Source organism: Notolabrus celidotus, chromosome 18 (assembly GCF_009762535.1).
Source record: "Notolabrus celidotus isolate fNotCel1 chromosome 18, fNotCel1.pri, whole genome shotgun sequence".
In the NCBI taxonomy this organism is placed as follows: domain Eukaryota; kingdom Metazoa; phylum Chordata; class Actinopteri; order Labriformes; family Labridae; genus Notolabrus; species Notolabrus celidotus.
In genome coordinates, this window is record NC_048289.1 from 18,228,434 (window position 1) to 18,254,345 (window position 25,912).

Genomic DNA, 25,912 nt, shown 5'->3' on the forward strand with positions numbered 1-25,912 from the left:
CTCGGAGCTCCTCCAAAACGACGCCCCCGCTCACATGCACGAGTGCTGCTGATTTCGCGACCATATGATGGTGACTGTTCAAAACCGGTCCTCAGCACATCATTTGGTTTTTGCACTACGTCAACTCAAGTCTCACTCAGCGGTAAGGAAACACGTGAAGGAGGCGGGCAGAACGGTAGGACGGGATTTGATTGGTTTCATAATTTGGCTCCTGATGGCAGGGATTGGTTGGTGTTTTCCCAGGTTTACTCCGGCTGTAGATAGCAGCTTTTTTTTTCTTTCTTTTTTTAAGAACACATTATGTATTGATTGCCATCGGGACAAAAGGATCATTTTAACCAGTATAACAAAAAGTGTATCTAAATCTGACTACCAACCCCAGCTTCTGTGTGTTAACATGAGCTCAAGGAGTACTGCAGTAAAGACTCTGAGGACACTGGAGATCTGCAGCATTAAAAATTAACAGTTATGATAGTTAACTGAACCACTTCTCCCTAATGAAGTCATAAAATAATCATGAAGTGGGGCCATGGGATTCTCAATGTTTCAGAATCCTTAAAGCATTTAAATGGAGCTTTGGCTATTCATTCAAATAACCCATTACTTAAAACATATTTTTAAAGCTAGCTGATTAATAATACTCTTAGAGCTCGAATGACAATCATTATGGATTTTGTGCCGTTATGAGATTTATCTTTTTTACTAAAAGAGATAAAGCACATAGTATGGCTGGTTTTGCACCTAAATATCTATCAAATAAAAACATAAAGCACATTTTATACAATTATTTAGTTAAAGGAATATAAAAAATATACATACAATTTAAAACAGCTGCTTGACATCAAGAATTGTCAGTCCAGTTTCCAAATGAGAGAGTTTTGTGGTGATTGTACAGTACAAATAATTACATCTAGACCTGGATAAACACTGATATGATATACAGTTTACATCTGATGCAGTGAGTACAGACTGGCTGTCAACTCAACAGCAGATACAAACACGGACTCTGCAGTAGAAATAGAAACAGTATGAAGGCACTTTTTCAAGGTGAGTGCACGTTTAAATATTTACCAGTAATCATATTTTAATCCAGTGTACTCATCCTTGGTTTTTAAATAGTTCAATAAAGACTTTTATGTGTATTGTATTTTTTTCTTATGTGTCAGCTGTATCAGGCAGTGTGTCTCCTGCGGTGCAGTTTGTAGTGATGAAGGAGCTCCTGGTGACTCTTCTTCTGCCGGCTCTTCTTCCTCAGAGCAGCCGGCCTTGGACGATCTCCTCTAGCTGAAGGTCTGCTGCTCTCTACAGACAGACAATAGAAAAGTCACGAGTCAGCTGTTAGTGGAACTTCAATTGTTATTAACCAAATACCTGTAAGCATTAGTAATTCAAAATTCTAGTTAGAGCAAACACTGTGATAGAAGCTCTCAGAGCTGGACATGTGCCAGGTCGAATCTCAACCAGGTCTCTCAAAACCTGCCTTCCTATAACCTATAACTCCTTGTTTATCCGTCTTGTTGATGCTGCTACTCCGTGCAGTTGCAATCACTGATGGAGGATGTCCAAGCAGAAACCTCCACATTAAAAAAGTGAGGCCAATGTTTAAGTGCAAAAAACTGTGGTTCCTAAAAAGTCCACTAGAGGCTCCCAGAGGCCAGCCCAGGAAGTCCCATTGACTCCCATGTTAAAATGCCCATTTTTAGAGTTTAAAGAGTGGTTCAGACTCATGGCCGAAACTGATTGCCTGTTATCATGTTGTTTGGCATCACTATGCTTTTTCAGAATACATATAAATATAAACACATAATCAACAAGTAGTTCTATTTCTAGGTAGTTAAAAGTGACCTGCCATTGCACCCTTTAGGTATCTCACTCTCATAACAAGGTTTTGTATATCAGGATAATTATTTTTAGCCTGTACATATTAGTCATGCCTATATTTATTATTTTATGTTTAAAGTTGATGTTATTATTATTATATTTATATTTTTATTTTTATTTTTATGCCTTATTCTTATGCCTTTGTACAAAGAGAGCACAGTTTACCAAAGACAAATTCCTTGTGTGTTCAAGCATACCTGGCCAATAAAGCTGATTCTGATTCTGATTCTGATAATAGTAATAAAATGGATTAGGTTAAATAATGTCATTTGGTTTCACATGAGAAAGTCCTGTCATGTTTGAACCATCTATAGCCAATCAACACAAGCCCAACAGCTATTTAAACTGTCCCAGTGAAAAAAATAAATGAAGTTAAGGTGTTAACTTAAATTTGGGAGCAGGACCACGCCTAAACCACACCCTCAATCACCTGACAAGCCTACTTAAACGTAGCCAGCCTACTCCAACTGCTTGTCCGGTGATTCTTCAACCCACCCTCCCTCACCTTACTCTACTGCACTTAACCTTTTTCCTTATCCTCTCCTACTCAACTTGTGCTCACTTCTTTTAAGCCCTTGTCCACTTCCAGGTACAACCTGGGTCAAGATCAGCTTGGTAAGATAACGCTGAGACGGAACCCCCATCCTGAGTCTCCTTCAGCTGGGTACACTACGCACAACTAATACATTAAATGTTCAAACTTATATCCTTGTGTAGCGTGGTCCACACAAGGATATAAGTTTGAATGAGTAAAAACAAAAAATGAGCCTGTACAATGATAGGTCCACACAATCTGTGGAAATTTTTTTTTTTTAAAAGCCCAATTCTGCAGGAAAACTGCAGACCTGGCAACCCTGAGCAACACCCTCAGTGGCCTGTCTACTTCTTCACCTCGATTTGTTGCTTTGAGTGTTTCATATTTCCGAAAGAGGGTCAGATTCTAGTTAAATGAAAGCCCTGTGCATGCCAAGTAGAAGCTAATTGGTACCTTTTCATACTGTATGAGACAAAAAGGACCGCCTGTCACAAAGCTTCAATATTTGACAGTTTGGTAAGCAGAGAACGGGCTGATTATCCAGACATTTTGAACCAGACATGCAGGCATTTAAACTTAGTGTAAACACTTCACAACAGCTCTCTGTTAGCAAAATGTAATGTTAGGATTTCTCAGGATGTTGATCAGAGTTACCGCCGAGTTAGTGTTTAAAGTTTTGTCAAACACAGATAAGAAACAAGTTAAAGAAAACAAGCGTTTGGAGAGTTACTGACTTGTTTCACAGTGTGGTCCTTCAAAGCCTTGGCACTGACAGCGGAAGCTTCCTCCGGTTGAGATGCAGATCCCATCATTCATACACGGGTTGGGCTTACACAGGTTCACCGGCTTCTTTACCTCTGATGGAGAGACCATGAAAAAGAACACAGACAGAACAAGTGTAAGAATGCACAAAAGTAGAAACAGAATGAATTGCACATTGTTTTTTTTCTTAATCTACCCCTTAGTCTCTTCAAAGTGGTCCGTTCAAGTTTCATTCTCACCTGAACACAACATCTGCACCAGCACATCCTCAAAATACTTGAGGTCCTCGTATGATGGCACAGAGATCATGTGCTCCTCTGTACCTGCGATCTGCAGCAGCCTCTCTTTCTGCACGTCTCCAATACCGATCACAAACAGAGACACTCCATTATCTCTGATCTTTTGAGCTGGGACCAGAGCATCATCCCCGCCTGACCCGTCCGTCACCACAACCACAGCTTTGTTGACTCCGGGCCGAGCGCCTTTAGCCACCGTCAGGACGTTGGAGTGAACATGGAGCAATGCCGCACCAGTCGAAGCCACTCCGCCTAAGTAGTTGGCGTCGGCTACAGCTTTGAGTATGGCCGAGCCGCTGTCGTGGGTGTCCAGGTTGAAGACGGTGGTGGCTCTGCGACCGTAGGTGACGAGAGCCACTTGTGCCACGTCACGGTTGATGTCGAACTGGACGGTGAGGCTGCGCACAAAGTCACGAAGGGTGACAAAGTTTTCACTGCCAACGCCAGAAGAGGCATCCAGAGCGAAGACGAGGTCCACCGCTTGACCAAGGCAACCTGGAAATGAAAACAAAACAGAATTATGTCGTGTATGGACATATCGCATATGCCATCTATGTTAATTCAACGTAATTATTACTGGTCAAAGTATTTAAAATGTTCCTTGTTATTGCTTTTTCTTGTCTGGACCGACTTCATGCATGTATAGTTTCTGTAAATTCAAGAGAAAAACTTATGTTTACAAAAAAAATAAATAGGGAAGTCATACATTTATGACAATACACTCTTAATCTTGCAAAATTAAAGTTGTAACTTGATAAGAAAGAAGTTCTAATTATGAACCGTAGTTAATTTAGGAGGATTTCAGAAGAGCAGCCAGCCGCATACACAGAAATGAGGAACTTGGATCAATTTCATGATTTATGAAGCCTGTACTTTGGTTTAACTGCACCAGATGCTCCATGTTCCTAATTTGAATGCAGGCACCTGACTGCTCCTCTGATCTTCTCCTTTGAAATAACAAATAGACTAATCATGGACCAAAATTACCATTTTATCCCATAATATTAAGACTTTATTCTTATGGCTTATTTTTGAAAATGTACAACTTATTTCTCACAATTTTACTATGTTCCTGTCTTGCGACTAATTTCATTAAAAATTCTGACTTTAATCTTGAAATCGTATGTTTTCCTTTTTTGTGTGATCTTTGAATAGTGACTTTGTGCAATATGGTCAAGTGCAATACACAAGTGCAATGATAACATAAACTTTGCAATAATAAGACTGGGAAAAAAAATCATTCTCAACTGTGAACTTTGTTGCTCCGTGATTGATTTGTATGTTGTGTGTGTATGACAGTGTTTTTTTATTTCTGTATTTGTTACTTTTATACCTTGAATTTTTTTGCCTCTTTTAAATGACACCTAATGAGGACTGCACCTTTCAATTTCGTTGTACTTGTTGCAATGACAATAAAGGCATTCTATCTATTCCATCTTAATCCTCCGTCATAAGAAATAAACATGTTTACAGTCGGGTACAACAAAAGGTGTCTGTTTTGGTAGCTCATTTCTTTATTTATAACAACTCTACAGAGGGTACGTCTTCTAAAGCATCTGTTTAGATTCTATTAAGGCTGAGAGGTATGAACCAGGCTGTAAACCTGTTTATTAATGCTGCAAAGATCGTCTTTCTTGAATTGGTGTCTATGTGGTTTCCAGTGTTTCTGCAGCCAGCCTCAAGTGGATTCTCAATGAATTGCAATTTATAACACTTCCGCATGGGCTTCATTGTTTGAGACCAGAGGTTACCGCTTGGTTGTAACTGTTTGCCAGGAGACTTATGACCCGCCTCTTTGCAAGTTTCTAGACTGATCACAAGTTTGGCTGAGTCAGGATTTCCAATATAGTGATGACCATCAGCCTTGGGCTTCATGACCACTCTTCTACAACTAACTTGTTTTATCCTGTCTACGTCTCACACTCAAAAAAAGATAGTTTTGATATTGTTAAGTAAATGCACTGAATACATTTATTAGACTCGAGTGAGTTCGTACCTTGTGTGTCCACACTGCAGATCTTAGCCTTGAGCTCAGGGATTTTGGCACTGAACTCAGGAGATGAGTAGGTGATCGTCCTCTGAGGATTTCCTGTGATGTTATTAAGCTGTCCCTTTAAGAAGTCCGGCCCTAACCCGATCAGGAAGATCTCTCTGTCTCGAGCATACTTTGAAGGCTCGACCACTTCATCGGCAGAAGGAGAGGAGGTGAGCAGCACCACCACACGGGGGAGATCATCTGTGACGTCAGCGAACACTGGAGCACTCACAAAGCCGTGACGCGTGACGTAGCGGAGGGCCTGTCCTGTCAGGGTCTCTCCTCCTATTGGCTGTAGAGCCTCCACAGCTTTAAGAAGACCCTTAAGGTTCTTGTTGAACTTTCCCACGGGGGCCACGACTTTGGTCTCTCCTCCGAACAAAGCCAGACCGACTTTACTGGGGCTGTCAGACCCGATCACGGTCTGCAGGAAACGCTTTAGGAAGAACTTGAGGCGGAGGAAGCCTTCCAAGGTGAGTGTGGCCGAGCCCTCCACCAGGAAGAGCAAGTCCACAGAGCAGTCCAGAGACAGTGCAGGAGCTGAGGAGTGATGAAGGGGTCACATTAGTTCAAATACAGATGTTTGCAGACAGTGGGGTGATATTTGTAATTATCATAGAGTGTGAAAAGAAGAACAGACCACAGTGAGGGTCTCCTCCATAGCCAGGTGGACATACACAGCTGTAATCCTCTGGCCCTTCTGATACACAGGTTCCACCATTCAGACAGGGCTGGGAGTCACATGGATCTACAGTAGAGCACAGAGACAGAAGAGCAGGAGATAAGCTGCATAAATATAGATTAAGAGGCACATTCAACAATAAAGATCATCTAAAATTAGGATAAGAGAGAGGACAGTGTTTTTACCTGGACAGATGGTCCGATGGCAGACTGTCTGGTGTCTTCTATACACCTTGTTGTACCTGCAGAATACACAAAATTGACATGTTTCATCAGGATAAGAATTTTAAAAGTACATATTTATACCTTGAATTTACATTGGACATATTATGCATTTTATTGTGTACGATTCAAAGGAAGAAAAGCAAGTTTTGAGCAAGTGGCAACCTCCAGTGATGAAAAATGGGAGTGCAAATAATTGCAGTTCCTCAAGTGTCCACTTGAGGCTGACTCCAGAAGCCAAGAAAACCTCATTAACACTCATGTTAAAATGCCCGTTTTGACAGCAGACTCAAACGTGTTCAAAGCCTGGTTCAAAACATGTTTTACTTTGAATGGGTATTGTCCTTATTTGTACCCACAGTGCGAGGGGTTGGATTTTTTTATTATTCAACTGTTTTGAGGATATCAAGACTAGGAGTTAGACATACATTTGCCTAATCAGGGACATAGTTGATTGGACTGACACCGAGCGCAATGTAGCCGTTTGCCAGGAGGTTTAAGGCCCGCCTCAACGCCTCTTTCTAGGCTGACCTAAAGTTAGGTCTAAAATATGTTCATATTTTGTAAAGTCTAAGGTTTCAAGTGGCAATGCTACTTTGTGCTGTATCTGAGATGAAGAGCTTTGTAGTTTGGAAAATTCAAAGGAAAAGTTGCAATAAATTTATCAGTTGTATACTATGATGTGGTTGTAACTTTGTAGAAGCGCTTGTTTTCATCATCAGCACAGCACATTAAAACATGGGACGTGTCCTGCTGAACAAGGTTTTTTTTCTTCTTCTTTTTTTGTCCTTTTTTTTTTTAAAGCATTCATAACATGCATTCTTTTATATTTGGTAATTATTGCACTTTATATTGTTATTACAGTGTTGAACAATGTAAATGTACACTGCATTTCTTTTTCTTTTAATAAAAAAAACCCAAACAATTTAATAGCTCAAGAAAAATAAAAAACAAAACGAAAAGCAGCGAACACTCAAGGGGAAGAGGTGTCTTAGCTCCATATTCTGAGTTTGGTTGTAGTAGGGTTTAGTGAAGATGTATAAGTGGTCCAACAACCTTTAAACTTCTGTTGTTCAAGTCTTAAACTAAATGTGAGTTTCTCCATCACGAAAATATCATAGATTACATCATACCAGTTCTCAACTGTGGGGGCATCTGTTGACATCCATTTTCTAGTGAGTGCTTTCTTGTTTGATACCAGCAGAATATTGAACATGTATTTTTTGGAAAAGCCCTCAATGCTGTCTGGCTGCAGGCCTAGATAGAGCGTTGCAAAATTGAAAGGGATTGGCACTTTGAGCACCTTTTCCACAATGTTTTTAACTTGAATCCAGTAATTCTGGAGCAAAGGGCATTGCCAGAATACATGGTAATGAGTTGCCTTATTTTCCCCACAAGACCTCCAACAGGATGTGTTTTTATTTACAAGTTTATTTTGTGACAGGCGTTTTAAAGAAACGTGTCACATTTTTTCCATCCAAACTCTCTCCGGGAGAAAGCAGATGTACTTTTCCATTGTTGTTTGTGGAGTTTTTTCCCATATTTCAGAGTGTAATGTAAGATTTCCTTCCTTTTCCCATTTTTCTTTTACATAAGTCGTGTTGTCCCCATCTTGCTCATTTAATCCATTGAACAACTTAGATATGATTTTAGAGCCTGGATCTGAATTTGAATTTAAGAAAACCTTCAAAATGGTAGAATTTTATTGACTAGGTCATCCTTTCTTAATCATTTATCAGTATCTGTTTAGTGGTTTTAAGGAGGAATTAAAGTGACAGTCAATTTTTTAAAGTGGGGTTGTATAAGGTATTTGTCAATAGTTAGTGTGATACCCACAGGGAATGCTGGTTGGTGACCCTGTATTTACAAAAATGCTTTTGACCGGAGCAGACACATTATTCAGCTAATTTAAAAAAGTGGAACCAAAACGCACATGTTGGTGAACATTAATTTAAATGAGCGCTTTACTTTGGCGTGTAAAAGCAGCTGTGTTTGACACTTTTTAGTGCTTGTTGTATTGATGTTTCATCTTGTAATCAGAATAAGTGCCTCTTCGACATCACGCCAGCATGTACACTTGCCTGTAGTGGGGACAGAGAGACGTGTATGGGGAATAACCCTTGGCACCTTTCCAACACATGAAATTCCCCAGCAGCTCTTTCACTGTCTCCAATGTTTTCCGCTCACAGGGAAACACCTCCACATGACAACCTGGGAACAAAAAGAGAGATTAGGTAGGAAGCAAGGAAATACTTTAACATCTTAAATGCACAATAATTGTTATTTTAATATTCTTGGTCTAGATAAGTGGATACATGCGGATAGTTTCATGTGTTGCACCTGCAGGTGTGGCGTTGCAGACAGAGAAGGTGGACAGCGTGGTGTACAAGCCGTTGACAGCATCATAAAAATGTTCTGCAAAGAACACATGGCTCTCTATTGGCTCACTGGCCATGGCATGAAGTTCCTCCCACCTGCAAAAGAAAAACAGTGATTCCTCTAGGTAGAGACAAAGGGTGTTACAATTGTTATCATTATGGCAGCGGTTAACATTTTCCTTCAATCACACATACCTGGGATAGCGGAGGCCCACAGTGAACAGGACCACGCCTGCCTCTTTGAGCTGAGCAGCCGCCTGCACAGCGTTACCCTGAGACTTCCCATCTGATAACAGGATGGCTATCTGGGCTGCCGTGGAGGAGTTGCGGCCGCCTGGGAAACCTTTCCTCAGAATGTACTTCAGAGCCAGGCTTGTCTGAGTGCTGCCTCCCCTGTGAGTTCAGAGCATGGAGAATTGACTTTTATTGGAGGGGATGGAGAGTATGTGCTACATAGGCATAGCAGAGTCAGCACCGTGCTTCCCAGTTTTAGATGATAATATTCTGAAACCCACAGACTGTAAAAAAAACATGGACGACACAACAGCTCTCTTGAACTGAAGCCAAAACTATGATAAATTAAATATGTGTTTCAAAGCTGGGGTTGGTAGTCAGATTTAGATACACTTTTTGTCATACTGGTTAAAATTATCTTTATGTCCCGATGGCAATCAATACATAATGTGTTCTTAAAAAAGAGTGAAAAAAAGCTGCTATCTACAGCCGGAGTAAACCTGGGAAAACACCAACCAATCCCTGCCTTTAGGAGCCAAATTATGAAACCAATCAAATTCCGTCCTGCCGTTCTGCCCGCCTCCTGTGCGTACATTTCAAGTTTGTTTGCGTTTTTAAACTTTCAAGATGGCAATGTTTTGGTGTTTTCTTACCACTCAGTGAGACATGAGTTGACGTAATGCAAAACACAAACGATGTGCTGAGGACCGGTTTGGAATCAGTCACGATCATATGGCCGCAAAGCAGCGGCGCTCATGCATGTGAGCTCCGAGGGGAGGGGGGGAGGGGTTAGACGAAGTCCTGAGGAAATACTACATTCAAATTCATGCTAGTTTTCTGTGACTACCAACCCTAGCTTTAATTAACAGAAGGGTCAATCCAGCCATATCGCTTGACTCCAAATTATGTCCCCAGCGTGAGATGCCAGAAACCCTCACGGGATGATTTGGCTTCACTTTTAACAATGTGAAGAGATGGAGGAGTGCGGCCCATATTTATATAACGTCTATGGTTCCTCCATATTTTTCTCTTTAATTATGAAACAGTGCTTTGCTAGATGGTCTGAAACTACAAGATAATACAGCCAAGACCAGAGACGCCTTCAGATAGGACTGTGAGAACACAACTATTTTATTTTTATTTATTTAACCCGGTTGTTCCCATTGAGATCAATGATCTCTTTTCGAAGTGAGACCTGGCCAAGACAGTCAGCAGCGAAAAAACCCCCCACAAGTTACAGACATAGACACACAGAGAACAGAAGGACACTTTACAAGCACAGCATTTGTAGCAGGAAGAGCCATTACCTAGGAGGCAGTTGTTACAAGATACACTAAAAACAACGATATTCAAAAAATTCAGCTTCAAGGTCGTTCATTTTAGATTTAAAAACATTCAGTGATACCAGCTCCTTGAGTTTCAAGCCATTTTGCAATTAATTCCAGGCTGAGGGTGCAGCATACCTAAAAGCCATTTTCCCAGCTTCGGTACAAGCTTTTGGGACAGAAATGTGTAGCTTAAGTAAAAGAATCTGTTTCTTTGCATAAATATGTTCTATTCAGTGTTCTACAATACATTTTTATGATATATATATGATATATAAATGGGAGATTGGAAAAAAAAAGTGATGCTTGTTAAATATTAGGGTAGTGGTAGAAGGGTATAGAATATTTTAGGGAGGGAGACTACAGAGCACTTCTTAAAGCTGTGTTAAACCAACGACATGATGTGATTGGTTGAGATAACTTAATTTTAAAACACCATATGGCCAATATGTTACTTCTAAAATGTGATGCACACATGGCCAAATCACCATCCTCATCCTCAGCTCATGTCCTGATCCAATATCCAGCGACCACCTGTGTTTTACCCCCTAATCTGAAATTAATTTGTTTTCCCTTCCAGCGAGCATCACCAGCACTAAGCATCAGAAAGTGTGTATGTGTGTGTGTTTTGTTGTCAACATGGGTTTGGACTTAACCCGGTCAAGGTCATGTAACATGTTCAACATAAAGAAACCTTTGTTAGTGTTATTAACTCTCTGTTTGGACATTTCTGCAAACTAGTTTAATCTGTGTTGTGCTCTAATCTAGAGATTGGTGACAAGTTAAAAAAAACATGACTTATAACCCGTTTGTATGTTCAATGTTATGTTGAACCCAATCAAAAGGATAATTCATTTTCAACAGCAAAATGGAGCTTCTGGCACACTTCTTATCTAATCAACACCTGTAAATAAGTCCAGCACATTTCAACATTGCCTATCGACACTGTGGCAAAATCACTGTTTGTTTTTTGGGGGGGGGGTTTTTAGACTTTCTTTTTCTTGTTTTGTAACAAATATTTTACAAACAATACTGAAAACATTAAACAGACAGGGTCATCAAGAGTGAGGTAAAATGCTTGACATGATATACCATAGTAAGGGACAGAGAGGAGAAAAAAAAAATAGTGAGGTGGCTAGCTGTGTTATTTAACAGAATGCATGTCTGGTTCTTAAGTGTCTGAGAATTTCTTTAAAATCCTTACAGTCCTGCCAGTTCAAGGTTGTCCACAGGAGGCACAAACAAGGCATTTTCCACAGCAGAACATATAAAAATATAGACATCATTACACGTTCATATAAGTTGTCCACTTCTACTAATATTTTTCACCTTTTCTCGTTGCATGTCTTAGTAAGAAAGTCAGTTGTTCCATACAATAAATGTCTTGAATAATTTCTTTCCATTCATTGATTGTTGGGGATTCTTTATTCAGCCACATTCTGGTAATGGCTTTCTTACAACCAACTTATAGTATCTGTAATAAATACCTGTCCTGCCTTTTTAGCCCAGAAAATCACTGTTTTTTATTAGCACTGTGGCAAAAACAACAGTTTCTGGGTTGCCGTTGGCCAAGTGGTTTAAGCTAATTCAAACAGAAATTAACTACAGAAGTCCTGTTCACCTTGTCTAACATTAACAGCAATGGTATGGTTCAGTCTGATATAAATTATAAATAAGCAGGCACATTTTTTTACTTGACGATGGATTATGTTCAGTTTAATGTTAATTCATCCCAAAAGAGGGCTGATGAGAATCCTTTGCGTCACCAACCATGGAATTAGAGGGACTATTTTATTGTAGTTCAATTAGTAAATAATTGTAAGTCAACAAAATCAATTTTTTAACCAATATTTTAGAGAGACTTATTTACGTCTTTACTTAATGGCTTGGTAATGAGCGGGATAATGTATAGTGTGCAGGTAGTGATGAGTTTTTATGCCTTTATTGAGAGGATAGGACAGTAGATAGAGAATGTAGGAAGAGAGGCCACAGGCTGGAATAGATCCCTCCACCCGCTTGAGGTCTGTAACGCCTTTACATGAGGTTAACCACTTGGCCAAACTGGCGCCCCCAGAACACGTGTAACCAAACTCCCCGTCACCTCTGATGAATGCCCAGATAAACTAATATGAATGAAACATGTCTCTCTCTTTATATTCTCCGAGCACATTTATGTTGATGCACCTGGCAGTATACCGACAACACAGATTCAAATTTTTTACCTAACAAGTGGAACTTTCCAAGAAACACCAACATAGTTTATCTACATGAGCACTGTTTTCTTGTGAACAGTTACAGCAAAATTCTAGTGGATTAAATAAGACTATTAAATAAGAATATAAACTCACCTGTAAGAAACTTTTTTCATGTGCTTCTTTAGCTCTTGTTTTGTTGTATGAGAGTCCAGCGCAAACTCAAGCCGAGGCTTGGAACCAAACTGGATCAAACCGACTCGCACCTAAAAAAACAGAGGAATAATTTGAGTAAAGAATGATATAGAAAGGAAGAAACTAAAGAAAAGAGACAAACCTTGTCTGGTGCGATGTCTAATGCCTGGCAGAGTTTGATGGCGTAGTGCTTGGACCTCTCAAAGCTGCCTTTCCCCACACTGTAAGAGCCGTCCATGAGGAAGAGGATATCCATGGCTGCTGAGCACTGCATCACTTCCGATAGAAACACACACACACACACACACACAGAGAAAAAGATAAACACATTAGTGAGATAATGACAAACTTTAAGTCCCACATATCTCCTCAATTCTGATAAAGGCCTTCCTATCCCCTTCTTCTTCATGGGTATTATGGGATTATCCCTGTTAAGATAAATGGGCTGTTGCAAATGAAAATAATACCTTCATATTATAATAGTTAAAGAAAGGCTTAGCATGCCTGGGCTCAATTTTCTTTTCCAAAGTGCACACTGACAAAACCATCACCAAGCAACAGCTCTTTCTTTCTCCCTCTGCATGTTTGTACTTGCAGGTGGTGTAAATAATCAGCTGTGTTGCTGTCATGTTAGAATGTGCAGCTGATCGTGAAGAGGGCCATTACAGACGGGGAACACGTGCTGCCTGTCTATCTATCAGTCATTCTGTCTGTTGGTGGGAAAGTCACCCATAAACACTTTCTTTTGAGGAGCAGATACAAGGCTAACGAGGTCGCCCACCACCTGGAAGAAATGTTCAAAAGTTGACCTGAATTACAACTTTCTGATCTTTTGAAATAACTGTTCTTTGAAATGTTTCCTCAGATAATGTGAGAGTGAAGGTGTGCTCTCTTTAATTGTACACCAGAATAAACTAGAGGACTTACTTTCTCCTGCTGAGTTGATCTTCAGGATGTTCTCATGGCTGGTGTGGATCTCCTGCACTGAGGTGGCCTGCTGGACTACAGGGGACCAAAACACAGATGTCAGTCAATCGTCACACATCCTGTATGGGCAGGTTAATGTGGGAATACACGGCATGAACAAATAAGTAAGGCAAGGCAAGGCAGCTTTATTTGTATAGCTCATTTCATATGTGAGGGCAACTCAATGTGCTTTACATTAAAACATTAAAAGCGTTGAAACATTCAGACAGGTATAAAAGAGCACAATTAAAATGACAAATATAATAAAACAGCAAAGAAAAGGAAAATTAGAAATACATTAAAAGTAAATTTAAAATTTAAAGTGAGTTAAAATAAGCTAAGATAGGAAGGCATTGGCTAATAAAAAGGTCTTAATCTTTGATTTAAAAGAGGTGAGAGTTGGAGCGGACCTACAGCTTTCAGGGAGTGTGTTCCAGATATGTGGTGCATAATGACTAAACACTGCTTCACCATGTTTAGTTCTGACTCTAGGGACTGAAAGCAGACCAGTACCTGATGACCTCAGAGGTCCAGATGGTTCATACAGTAGCAGCAGATCAGCAATGTATTTTGGGCCTAAACCATTCAGCGCTTTATAAACCATCAGCAGGATTTTAAAGTATATTCTCTGAAAAACAGGAAGACAGTGTAGAGATCTAGGAACTGGAATGATGTGGTCTACTTTTTTGGTCCTTGTTAGGACTCGAGCAGCAGCATTCTGTATGAGCTGCAGTCGTCTGATGGACTTTTTAGGGAGTCCTGTAAAGACACCGTTACAGTAGAATAGTCTGCTTAAGATAAATGCATGGACCAGTTTCCATGCACCATATTAATGAAACATTAGTGTGCCAAGGCTGTGTGTGTTCTTATATGACATCACATTCAACATGGGGCTCAGGGTGAATCAAAGAGATTAAATAATAAATATATATAACAATATAAAGGGAAAAAGATGGGGTAAATTCATTTATTTTTTCGTATCTCTAATACACAGCTGTGCGGAGCCTTGAAAGTCCCATAAGCTGTACATTTAATTATCTATACAAGCTGTTAACCTTTTTACTATGTGTAAAATAAGTGTCCTCTGCTGGGCAGATCCGAGGGGTGTGACCCATGTTGTGTTTTAGAACAATCATTCACTTAAATACATTAGGTCAGTCTGTTTTTCTCTGTGAAAGAGTCATTTATCCATAAAGTATGATTGTGAAAATCTCTGAGTTTAACATCAAACACTTTGGTGATGATAAAGATTTACTGCAGAGTCATTTTAGCTCACCATGTTATGCTTTACTAGTTAGAACACAGCTACATTAATCACTGTGGGGTCGCGATGCTGTCTGACAGTTAACTAAATCATTTCTTTCTGTGTTCAAGCGATTTCTCCTACAAAGGTGGCTGTGAGAGAACTAATATGCCTCTGTTTTCATCTAAATAAACAGCATGTTGGGGCGCAGACTTGAATCCAGCCTGCAGCCTCTTTCCTGCATTTCACTCCCCCACTCTCTCCCAGTTTCCTACACTATCCACTGTCCTCTCCTTTATAAAATAAAGGTCCAATGGCCCAAAAATATAACTTATAAAATAAAAAATAAACAGTATGTTGGAACCAGAGATGAATGTTTATGCCTCATTCATCACACATGGACAGTGTATTTATTTTCTAACAGATTATAATCTTGTGCGTACAAGATAACATCATCACCTTAGCAGGACTTCAGTGGCTCTTGTACAGGTGCATATCTTCTAACTCATTGGAATTACCATATTCATGTAACTGACATATGACTTTCATCTTTAATTTGCTTTATTTTGACAGAGGGTTTTAATTTTCCATCATTTTTCAATCTTTGTTGTTCATCTTACCTTTACCTAAATCTTTAGTTTAGACTAATTATCATGCTGATATATTTTTTTAATTTAATGCTCATTCTGTCTTTTATTCTAGGAGGATTGATTCGTCCTTATGGTTAAACCTTTTCTGTATTAATTCTTTGTACAAAATAGAATATACAAATAAACTTTACTATCAGTATCTATAATTGGAATCCTAACCCTGAAGCCGGTACAGTTCACTGACTCCCTCTTGACCCACTCTGTGAGATAATGAAGTATTCACAGCTAATGTGAGCAGACAAGTGAAGACAACCATTCTTTCACCCCATTCAGTGAAAGGACGTCGCTCTATTCAGACACACGTACAGCACAGAGAGGAGCGAGGGACATGTGACTTCCTGTTCAGAAGCCCATGTGAACATGGCCGTCTTGTCCTTGCTAACCCCGTTAGGACACATAGATGTTTTTCCAACATACATATGACAGATTCTGATCCCTGAATAGCTTAGGCCTTGTCTTCAAATAGGACATGGAGAGTTATTTTGAGTTTGCTCCTGTCAACACTGTTGTAATGCTTTACGCTGACTTGACTCATCTGAAAAGGTGGATATCTTGCGGTGACTTTGCATGTGTTGAAACATCATAGGAAGTTCAAGATGTACAAAAAGAGAAATGTGAGCATTGCTGCAACAGAAAAGTTAGTCTGTATATTATTTTTGTCTGTTACATTATGAAGTAACAAAAGGAAGAAACAAATTAAACGTCTTTTTATTTTTATAACCCAGCTGTCTTACTGATCTTCCGGTTGTGTAAGATGCTTGATTCTGATTGGTCAAAACCCCTTGACAACCCCTTGACAATGGTGATTAACTTTAACACCAGAGTCAAACTGATCACACGTCATTTCAAATCAACCCACGGAAAAGAGTTCTGGCATATTTTGCCTCTGCTTGTTGACACCATAGACGGTAAGGTGAGGTAAATATCGTGGTGATGTTTGCAGTGTTAAAACTCGTGACATTTTTTATTTATTTATGTATTTATTTATTTTTGTTATTGTTTGTTTTGTGTATCATATCTTCTTTCTGATTTGAGAGTCCTTCCTGCTTTCTTGTTTTTAAATTAACATTTCAAAACACATTGGATTGGACTCTAGTGGTTGTCATTGTATGATGTGTTCTTGTTTGTCTGTAAAAATATAAAACTGGGTAACATGCACTTTTTCATTGAAGTATACAGCAGAAAAACCTAATGGAAATATATTTAAAAAAAAAAAAAGGTGTGACATTTGCATCCTTATTTTCAATGGAGTGTCAACCGCATAGCTTGTTTTTACTATACTGATATCAACAAAAAGATCACTTTGTGAAAATTAAATTAGCTCACATTTTTCACAAGTTCAAATATTACAAACTGCATAAAATGTTAAACTATTATAAACTTCATACAAAAGTAGATCAAGCAAACCCCAGCCTGAATTGCGGAAAATTGCATATTAGAAAAACACTTAAAAAATGTAATCGTATCTCTGATCACATAAAAAAAAATACTGGGGGAATCTAATTTAGGTGTTTTTTGGCTGCCATCTCCTTAACTAACAACAACAACAAAGCCTATTGGCACTGCCCCATAACTAACCATCATTTTGCATACCCTTTTAAACACCCAGAGAGAATCCCGTACTACTTTCAAATGTCAGATTAGCCCAGGGGTGCAAGAGGCAGATCTCCTCCTTATTGAAAATATTCAAAATGTAATTAAAGAGAAGTAATAGCTGCAAAAGAAGTCTTCAGACCCTTTAATGTCCCCATATTTCAATGTCAGTCCAGCCCCAAAAGTCTTCCTGACAGTGAAAGTTCTGGCTCTTGGCAAACGGCTTTTTCATAGTCAGTGAGGCCCCACTACTCTATACAAAAAAACAGTCTGTACAGCCAAATGCCTCTGGCAAAATGTCAGTGTGTCTTTAATGGTTGCAGATACAAATGTATGAAGTTATGTCCAATTAGCAAAAGCCCCCCAATTATCGGGTAGATCTAAAGGGCAATTTCTCAAAAATCAGGGTTGGATTCACCTTTCTGGGAAATTAAATTTGACAGTCTGGATTACCTCTGCAGCATGTTATTTGTGCTGTCAGCACTGCAGGAAAGAGGGGCGTTTTGACAGGGTAAAACAGTCTGGTTTGCTCAAGTTCAAAGTCCTAAAAAGACCACTAATAAATACCTGAGTTTGTGCTAAAGCTGTCATTTTTGAAAACAACTCAAGATTATATTAGCCAACGATTATCCCTCCCCTCTCCTCAGGCAAATTCCGATGCTTTCGGGTCCAGCAAAACATCGCTACTAGTGATGGCAGTGTGAAATTAGACCTGGAAACAGTCAGTATTTTAAGGTCAATAGGCAGGAAATCACTTTGAGGTGAAAATAATGGGAATACTTTGGTGAGATCAAGAAGTAAAATATCATGTAAGAATCTATGGTTGACTAGAGGACTGTCAGCCAAACACTACCCACAATGAAGTGCATCTGCTGTGTTATCAAAAATGTTACCACATTTAACACTTTTGCAACTGTACTAATATTAATATTCATCTCAACTTGATTTAAAAATAACCTTTACAGTGCTATTTCTGATGTTAACACACATTTACTTAAGCACTGACAAGCACTGTTTCCGATCTTTGCTAGGCTAGGTGAACAGACTGCTGGCTGTTCTGTTAGCATCATATTAACCTCAAAGTTATATCCATCTTTTTGTTCCATTTTTAAAAAAAAAAAAGAGAACAAGTTAGTTCTTCAAATTATTGAAAATTATTTGTTTAAAGAAGAACATTTAGTACAGAACATTTTAGTGAGAGCGTTTTAGAGGTTTCTGCATTTGGATTAGTTTCTATAGGCGTTTTTCCAGCGCAAGAACTTAACCCAGGATCTAGGGACTTCACCCCTAAACTACGTGCGTTTCGACGGGAGGAACCAGGTTCTAAATTAAGTTCAGGGGTAGATAATCTCCCCCCTGAAAAGCCCCTGCTTAGGGGGTAGTACTTTTCAATGGTCCTGGGACTTTCGGTTGAACTTAACAGTGTTTGTGGAGTCTACACAAGAGGGAGTTCCTGGGAATGAATACTAGTTTAGTTTTTTATTCATATTTTAAAATGTTATTTAATATAATTTATTTCCTCCATACGTCACTGGCCTGATTTGCACAATCTACCCAAGACTTCAGCCCACCGTCGAAATGCAGACAACAATGGGAGCACAGGAACCTTTTAGTTAAAAGATCCCAGAACTCTTGGTGGAAATGCACCTTTAAGGTGAAAAAAAATTATATTAAATAATATTTTGAAATCTTAATAAAAACTAAACTAGTCTGCATTCCCAGGAACTCCCTCTGTGTTTCAACAACTGTGTACACTCCACAAACACTGTAACGTTCAACCTAAAGTCCCAGGACCTTTGAAAAGTACTACCCCCCAAGCAGGGGATTTCAGGGGGGAGATTATCTACCCCTGAACTAAATTGAGACCCTGGTTCCTCCGGTCGAAACGCACGTAGTTCAGGGGTAAAGTCCCTGGTTCCGGGGTAAAGTTCCTGTGGTGGAAAAACGCCATTAAGTTCCAGGGAAAGTAGTTCTGGGGGCTAAAAGACCCCGGAACTCTTGGTCGAAATGCACCTTTTGTGACCAAGCTAGATAAACTGTGTCCACCATTTTTCTGCCTCTGCAAGGCTAAGCTAACTGTCAGTTGGCTGTTAAAAATGAAAATTTAACAATGGTATTTGTCTTTACAACTACTCCAACATAAAACGTTTAACTTCTTGGACATATGAATCTTTATGAGAAAACACTACATTTTTATGTTACCACAGAACAGAGCTTCAAATAAACTAACCAAGCATTAGGAGTTGTGTGGTTACATTAAAGCATTCCATAACAACAATTTGAACGGTCCTTCCAAAGTCTTTGAATACCAGAGGGGAACAGAAAGTACACTCCTCAGAAACTGAATGCAAAACAGTAATAAAATCAACCAACTAACCATGAAGCAGCAGCAGCAGCAGCGCTGGGAGGAGACCAGGAAGGATAAAAGAGTGCATGTTGGGGCACCTGGAATGATACAAAGATGAACATGGATGAAAAAATGGGAACACAAAATACAACAACAGTGTTTTAGTTAAATGTCTTGTAGAAAAAACATTTCAGGCTTTTTCAGTTCCCAAGCTTACCCTTAAAGTACAGCAATACACTGCTTGTTACCTTTTATCAGAGGGGAGAGGGAACACATGTATTTCACTTGTAGGTTTTTTTCCTACCCTAAGGGATGCAAGTATTCAACAAAAATAAAAATGTCTTCTGACTTTCAATTCATTTATTCTGTAAGATTATGTTACAGAGAATAAGAGCTATTCTTGTTTCTTATTTTAGAAGATTCTACTTCAAAAGAAAGTTTTATAGCCAAGATGAGATGAATTACAAAATTGAGTTCACATCTCTTGGAGTGCAGAACAGATGGTGGAAGCTAAGAGGACACTTAACGATCAAAAATATGAACCATAGGCAGCGTAACTGCTTGACCTGTTTGACAAGTAGTCAGAAAGCTTTTCAAGTGCACCCTCTTACCATTTGTAGAAACTAGGTGCTGGTCAGGCTGACCTTTAAAGAGAACTCAATGAAAAGATACTTGATGATTGAAAGCAATACCTTGGACAAACACAAGGATGTTAGTGTTTCAGGGCCTGCTTTAAAGCATGTTTAATGAGATAGCTGAAGTCTGGTCAGAATGAAAAATGTCAATGCTTTTTTTTTCCCTACACCTAAAAATAAAAAAATCCCATTGAGGTAAGAATGTGTCAGTGTGTTGTATCTTCGCTCATTTACAACAATGCAGAGGTCAGTGCTCAAAAGACTGTGGAAAAAAAACATCCCATAATCTTTCCTCATGGCTGCATACCAAAACACACTTAACCACACAAAAGGTATACCCCTACATATTTCATGTACTTAACACCAGCATGTTCACCACTCTGTATTTTGTCTGGGTGGGAAAGATAAGCAATATCCAGATAGTGTGTCAGACCCCCTGTATATAAAAAGTCTGATTAAGTGTAAGGGTATGTTTGTATAATGTGATAAGGAGTGTGTTCACCTGCAGTGGGTTGCAAGTGTGAAAGCTTAGCATTGTGAACAAAATTACCAAAAATCCAATCTAATACTAACATTATTCTGCTGTGCCACAAAGAAATAAACATTAAATGTGTAAACGAGCCGTGACTTGACTGTTCTTATGTCTTTCTGTCATTACATTACAAGTCAAAGCAGCAGTAGTGCTGTTTGTTTTTTTTATCTCCAAAAGGCCTTTATCAACCTTATTTTCTTCTCCCTCTTCTCTGCTTCAGCCTCCATTTAAGCTAACCTACAGTTGTCAACAAATTGAATCCAATAAAACTGAGGATAACAGACAGCTAAGCTGGGTCTTCATGTAATCAAACAAGAGCTGTAAATGCATGACCCATGTTTTCCAGGCTGTAATCGGTCTGTTTGAAGCGATGTACTCGATGGATGACACAAGCTCATAAAATTACTCTTGTTTTTTGTAAATTAGGGAGTCACATGTGGCTATTTCAATGAAATAATGATATACATCAATCAACTGTAAAAATGATACCTTCAATTATAGAGTTACATACATAGATTGTTTAACCCTTCTGTTATGCTCGTTTCTCTGGAACAGCAATAAAGTTCCTGGGTCAATTTGACCCGGGACATATTCAATTATCCAAAAGTGTCAGAACCCCTCAAAAAATCCCAATACACATTTTTTTAAATCTATTTTTTAACTCCATTACTAACTATTTAAATCAAGATTTGGTGGTCCATTGGTGTTCTTTAATTCTCATAACTCGCTCGTTTTTCATTAAAATTCATGTTAAAACTTTTTTGAATGTATATTGGAAAGCCCTAAATATGAATACAATAGCTTTACATGACATAGATTTTTGGTTATTTTATTTTAAATTTTGAATTTATTTTATTTTTGAAAGTGATGTTGATAAATTAACACGACACCTCTTCTGCCACATGCTGCCCAGATTTTTGTGCTGCATTTAGCTGGTTTAAAAAGGCAAATATTACCGAAAATAGACTTCAAAAAGGGTCAGTTTGACCCGCAACATAACAGGAGGGTTAAAACATGGTCACAGTCTCAGTGGTGTCATACACTGGTTTCTGAAGTGGAGTTTTGAAGCCCAACGATGGTGGTCGCCGTATTGGAAATGCTGACTCAACCCAACTTTTTTGTCGGCCTAGCAAGACATGGGCCTTTAGCCTTCAGGCTAAAACAGTGTACCCACCAGTCATCAGCCTCACTTATTAAGGCTACAGGTTTTGCATAATTATGCCCAATTCATTGAACTCTATAAAATGTATAGGTTTTTTAAAAAATGGTTAGAGTTATAGGATATAGGTTATAGGATATGCACACCCAAAACAATTTTCATACGAAGCACTTAACTTGTAGTTTCAGCTGTAAAAATGTGCTGTTATAACCAAACGGCAACCTCAGGTCTAAAAATATGAGTCTAATGCGGAATTGTTAAAAACTGCAGTTCATCAAGGATGCGCTTGAGGCTGGCTCCGGAAGTACCAGAAACCACATACACACCAATTCAAAAAAGCTGATCTTTACAGCAGAAATAAACATGTTTACAGCCTGGTACAAAAGACAAGTGTAGTCTGGATAGCTCATTTCTCGATCGGCTCACACTGTAGGGGGGGTGAATTTTTTTCTAAAGCGGCAATTTTGAAGATATTGAGATTAAGAGTCTTCCAATAAGAGGCAGAGCTGACTTGATTGACAAGACTACAGCTGTAGCAGACAAGAACACTGTAGCTGTTGGCCAGGAGGCTCAAACCCCGCCATAGTGAACCACGCTGGCTCGACAGCAGCAATATGGCTGCCGCCGCTGACTGGCCTCAAAACAGCGCTTCAGAAACAGATGGGTGACGTCACGGATATTACATTAAAGGGGTCTTCTGGGCCTCTGGAGCCAGTTTTAAGTGGACCCTCGAGGAACTGCAGTTTTTGGCACTTCTTTAATCAACATAAGAAGCTGCCCCTTGGTGACAAGTTTATTTTCTGAAAAATCTGATTCTTAAATGTGTATTTTAGTTGTTCTATATCCTTAAATGTGTGCATAGCTGATGAGACAAAAATGTAACACCTAATGGTTCAATCGACCAGATTTAGATGACAGACATTTTCCTCGGAACTTGAAAACAATTTTACAGTGAAATGTTACTCTTTATCCCTCCGGTTTTTCAGAGTTATTCTATCTAAAAACTATAAACAACTGGGTATGAGTGCTAATGTTACTGTGAGCTAACATTACTATGTGTTACTTTAATACAACCAATAAAACAGACATACATTTCCTGCTAGCTCCCCAAAAACAGGACTTATAAAGAGCTGTCATGATCTATTTCATCCAGGGGAACCTTATGAACAACATAACTTCATGTTATGTTGTCAACATAACTAAACTACTCTATAAGCATGATAAGAATGAAATGAAGGATCTACAACTCCACCTGCCTTATTCTATATGTTCATCCTGGTTTCAAGTTGAGGGGGCTGCAGATAAGGTTTGATTAACTCTGGCTGCTGATAAGCTTGGCCATGATATCCTGTCCATGTGTGTGCGCAAGTGTGTTGTGGTGGGCTTCAGGTAAGTGTGTGTATCCTGAAGACAGAGATAGAATTGTGTGCAGGACGGAGCCTCTCTTTAAGAGGAGTCTGTGTGTCTGCGATACAGATCTCTAGAGCTGACATGCGGTGGCTCTGTGAGAAGCCGCGGGGCAGATAAACATCACCGGGAGCTATTGATGCTCTGTTTGTGCACCGACTGGTACCTCGCGAGAACAAGAGATTTCATTAGTGCCAGTGAAGGCTGTGAATGTGTGTCTGGAACACATACATAAACCTCTGGGAGGACGCAGTCATGCATGCCTACATATAAAACACACACACACATACGCTGTGCACACCTGTCTCAAAATTGGCTCCTTCTTCACAAGCATTCTTGTGGATCTGTTCACCCCTCGTCTTTTGGTTTTCCTCACTTTCCCTCTGTCAGCAAACACCTTTCTGAGGAACCTCATAATCAAAGTCCTACATGTGCCGACCTTTCTTAAAGGACCCGAAATGTGTCACAAAGATCTGGACCAGGGATGAAGAGAAGATCAAAGTAAATACATTCTGTGAGTGGAAATGTTCATTCACAGAATTTCCTTACTTTTATCTTCACTTTTAACTTGGATTTAGGTAATATAAAGAGAAGGTTTGAGCCCAGGATGTGCTGTCTGCTTTGGCTTTCTACACAGGCTGGAAAATGCTTCCACTCTGGAGTCTGTAATTAGAAAGGATTGCTTGTTTTTGCACCAACTTCATACAAAATTCTTAGATCTCCAAACCTGTATTCAGAGGTGTGTCACTTGACAAACTTTCAGGTTGGGTCACCCAAAGTGGCCACTGTTAAAACAAAAGAAGAAGACATGTGTTAACATTTTTCCATGTTTGGAAAACAGTCTGATTAAAAGCCACAGGTATATCATTCAGAATGCCTTGGTATGCACTTAATCATGGGACTGTGTTGCACAAACAAGCTAAAAACCACACACAAAGGATGCAAGCCCCTGCAGCCTGTTGTGGAAATAACACTTCCAGAATCACCAGGAGGAAGAATCTAACATAATAAATCTTGTTGTGCAGATAAGTACGCCAAATTAAAAGGCTTACAAAGCCACGCAGAGTAAGTGTCATGCTTTTACATGTTTTTCTAACCTGTTATCTTCCAACATCTGCTCACTCCTTAATGTGTCAAGGGTCAACGCAGGTTTAAGATGGGGTTAGAGGTTATGGCCCTGACATGCAACACTAGCTCAGGTTAACCAAAGATGCCAAACAGACTGATGTGGGAAAGCCTACATAAGTACAGCTCAGGGAATGCTTTTAGAGGTGCTGCTTGCCATAGGTACATATAAGAGTGTGCCCTAACTTATTTTTAAACCTAAATATTATGGCCAAAAACAAGTTAAATGTACAAGAGGCTCAATGAAGCTGGGTGTAGATTTTGAGATTTTTTTAATTTCCATCTTCATAGACTTTTCTTTATTTGATTCTTTGAGGCTTTGAATCCCTTTGAGAGCATGACACCTATATTCAATGATGAACATGTTCTGTTGTTCTTGTTGTAGATTGTCATATGTGGTGTTTTTTTTTATTTTACTTCTCAATTTGTTCTTGGTTTTTAATTCCTATTATTCTCATTTGTTTGTTTATTTATTCATGTATTTTTTTTAAATAATAATAATGATTATTATGTGTTTGTATGTGTATGTATGTATGCATATGTGTATGTATGTATGTGTATAAATGTATGGATATATATTTGTATTTTCATACTTATTGCTCTTTTCCAATTATTTATTTTTGATATTAACTTATTTATCTTATCAGTTTCACTATTCTTTATTTTCCTGCGTAAGTATTTATCAATATTTTATTTCAAATTATTATCACATTATTATTTCAGTTTTTTCATTCATTTACTTATTGTGCTTCTTTTACAAAAACATCACTTACTTGAATTGTTTACATTGATCTTTTGTTTGTAATGTGTAAAAATTTAAATAAAAACATTTTTGGAAAATGTACAGGAGGCATTTGGCAATTACATCCGTCGCCTTCATCGGCTTAACATTATTTTACTGCAAAGATTATAACGTGTCAGGTATTGAACACCTCATTTCGTACATGCTTCTCTGTGAAAGGTCTCGACCATGTTGTCTCGAGCTTCAAGTCATAAACAGTGTCACTCACCACCACGCGCTGCTCCGTGTTATAAATCCCTAAAGTTTCTCTCTCAGACAGCAGTCCTCGTCGTTTCCCCTCCGGAGCTCATCTGACGGTGTTTTCTGCTCCGCACAGCATGAGAGCAGCAGCTCCACCTACTCTCCATGCCCACCTATGATGTACCTGTAGCGACAGGGTCTAATTTGGTCTTCTCCACCTCTCCCAGACGGGACATGTATGGAGATGGGGGAGTAATCACAGGAAACGGACCCCAATGACCAAGTAATGTGATTAGACGAGAGCAGGGGCGTGTCCAGAACTTTTTGTCCGGGGTGGCCCAACTGAGGCTCTCACATAGGCAGGGGTGGCCAGTGCATTTACAAATAAATAACATTTACCCTTTCTGTCTTTACAACCTATGTTTCATTACAGTATTAAACAGTTTTTATTCCTTCTGACTTAAAAAAAAACATGACCAAGTGGCAGAAATCTTTTAAGCTTAATTCTTTAAGGACAAGATGTTTTTTTCAAAGTCA

General features: G+C 39.1%; 1 protein-coding gene across 2 annotated transcripts; it reads right to left on the bottom strand.

Annotated features, from left to right (window-relative positions):
* Positions 1–770: 770 nt before the first annotated feature.
* vwa2 (von Willebrand factor A domain containing 2) lies at positions 771–25,667 on the bottom strand. Of its 2 annotated transcripts, XM_034708757.1 has the most exons (15): positions 25,404–25,667; positions 23,996–24,053; positions 19,566–19,633; positions 13,664–13,738; positions 12,879–13,012; positions 12,698–12,807; positions 8,986–9,183; positions 8,753–8,886; positions 8,494–8,623; positions 6,377–6,432; positions 6,150–6,257; positions 5,471–6,049; positions 3,418–3,969; positions 3,151–3,273; positions 771–1,302 (listed from the first exon to the last, which is right to left on the bottom strand). In XM_034708757.1, exons 3-15 carry the CDS (start codon positions 19,621–19,623, stop codon positions 1,172–1,174), a joined length of 2,388 nt encoding a protein of 795 aa, XP_034564648.1. In that variant the 5' UTR covers positions 19,624–19,633; positions 23,996–24,053; positions 25,404–25,667; the 3' UTR covers positions 771–1,171. The 2 variants fall into 2 exon arrangements, with proteins under 2 accessions (XP_034564648.1, XP_034564650.1); XM_034708759.1 differs by lacking the exon at positions 23,996–24,053.
* Between the last annotated feature and the right edge of the window lie 245 nt (positions 25,668–25,912).

Coding starts and splice junctions, on each gene's coding strand:
- vwa2 (XM_034708759.1), bottom strand. CDS start 19,623: ATGCACTCTTTTATCCTTCCTGGTCTCCTCCCAGCGCTGCTGCTGCTG. Junction 6,050..6,149: donor TGGAGGAGACCCTCACTGTG/GTCTGTTCTTCT, acceptor ATCACTCCTCAG/CTCCTGCACTGTCTCTGGAC. Junction 1,303..3,150: donor AGGACCACACTGTGAAACAA/GTCAGTAACTCT, acceptor GTCTGTCTGTAG/AGAGCAGCAGACCTTCAGCT.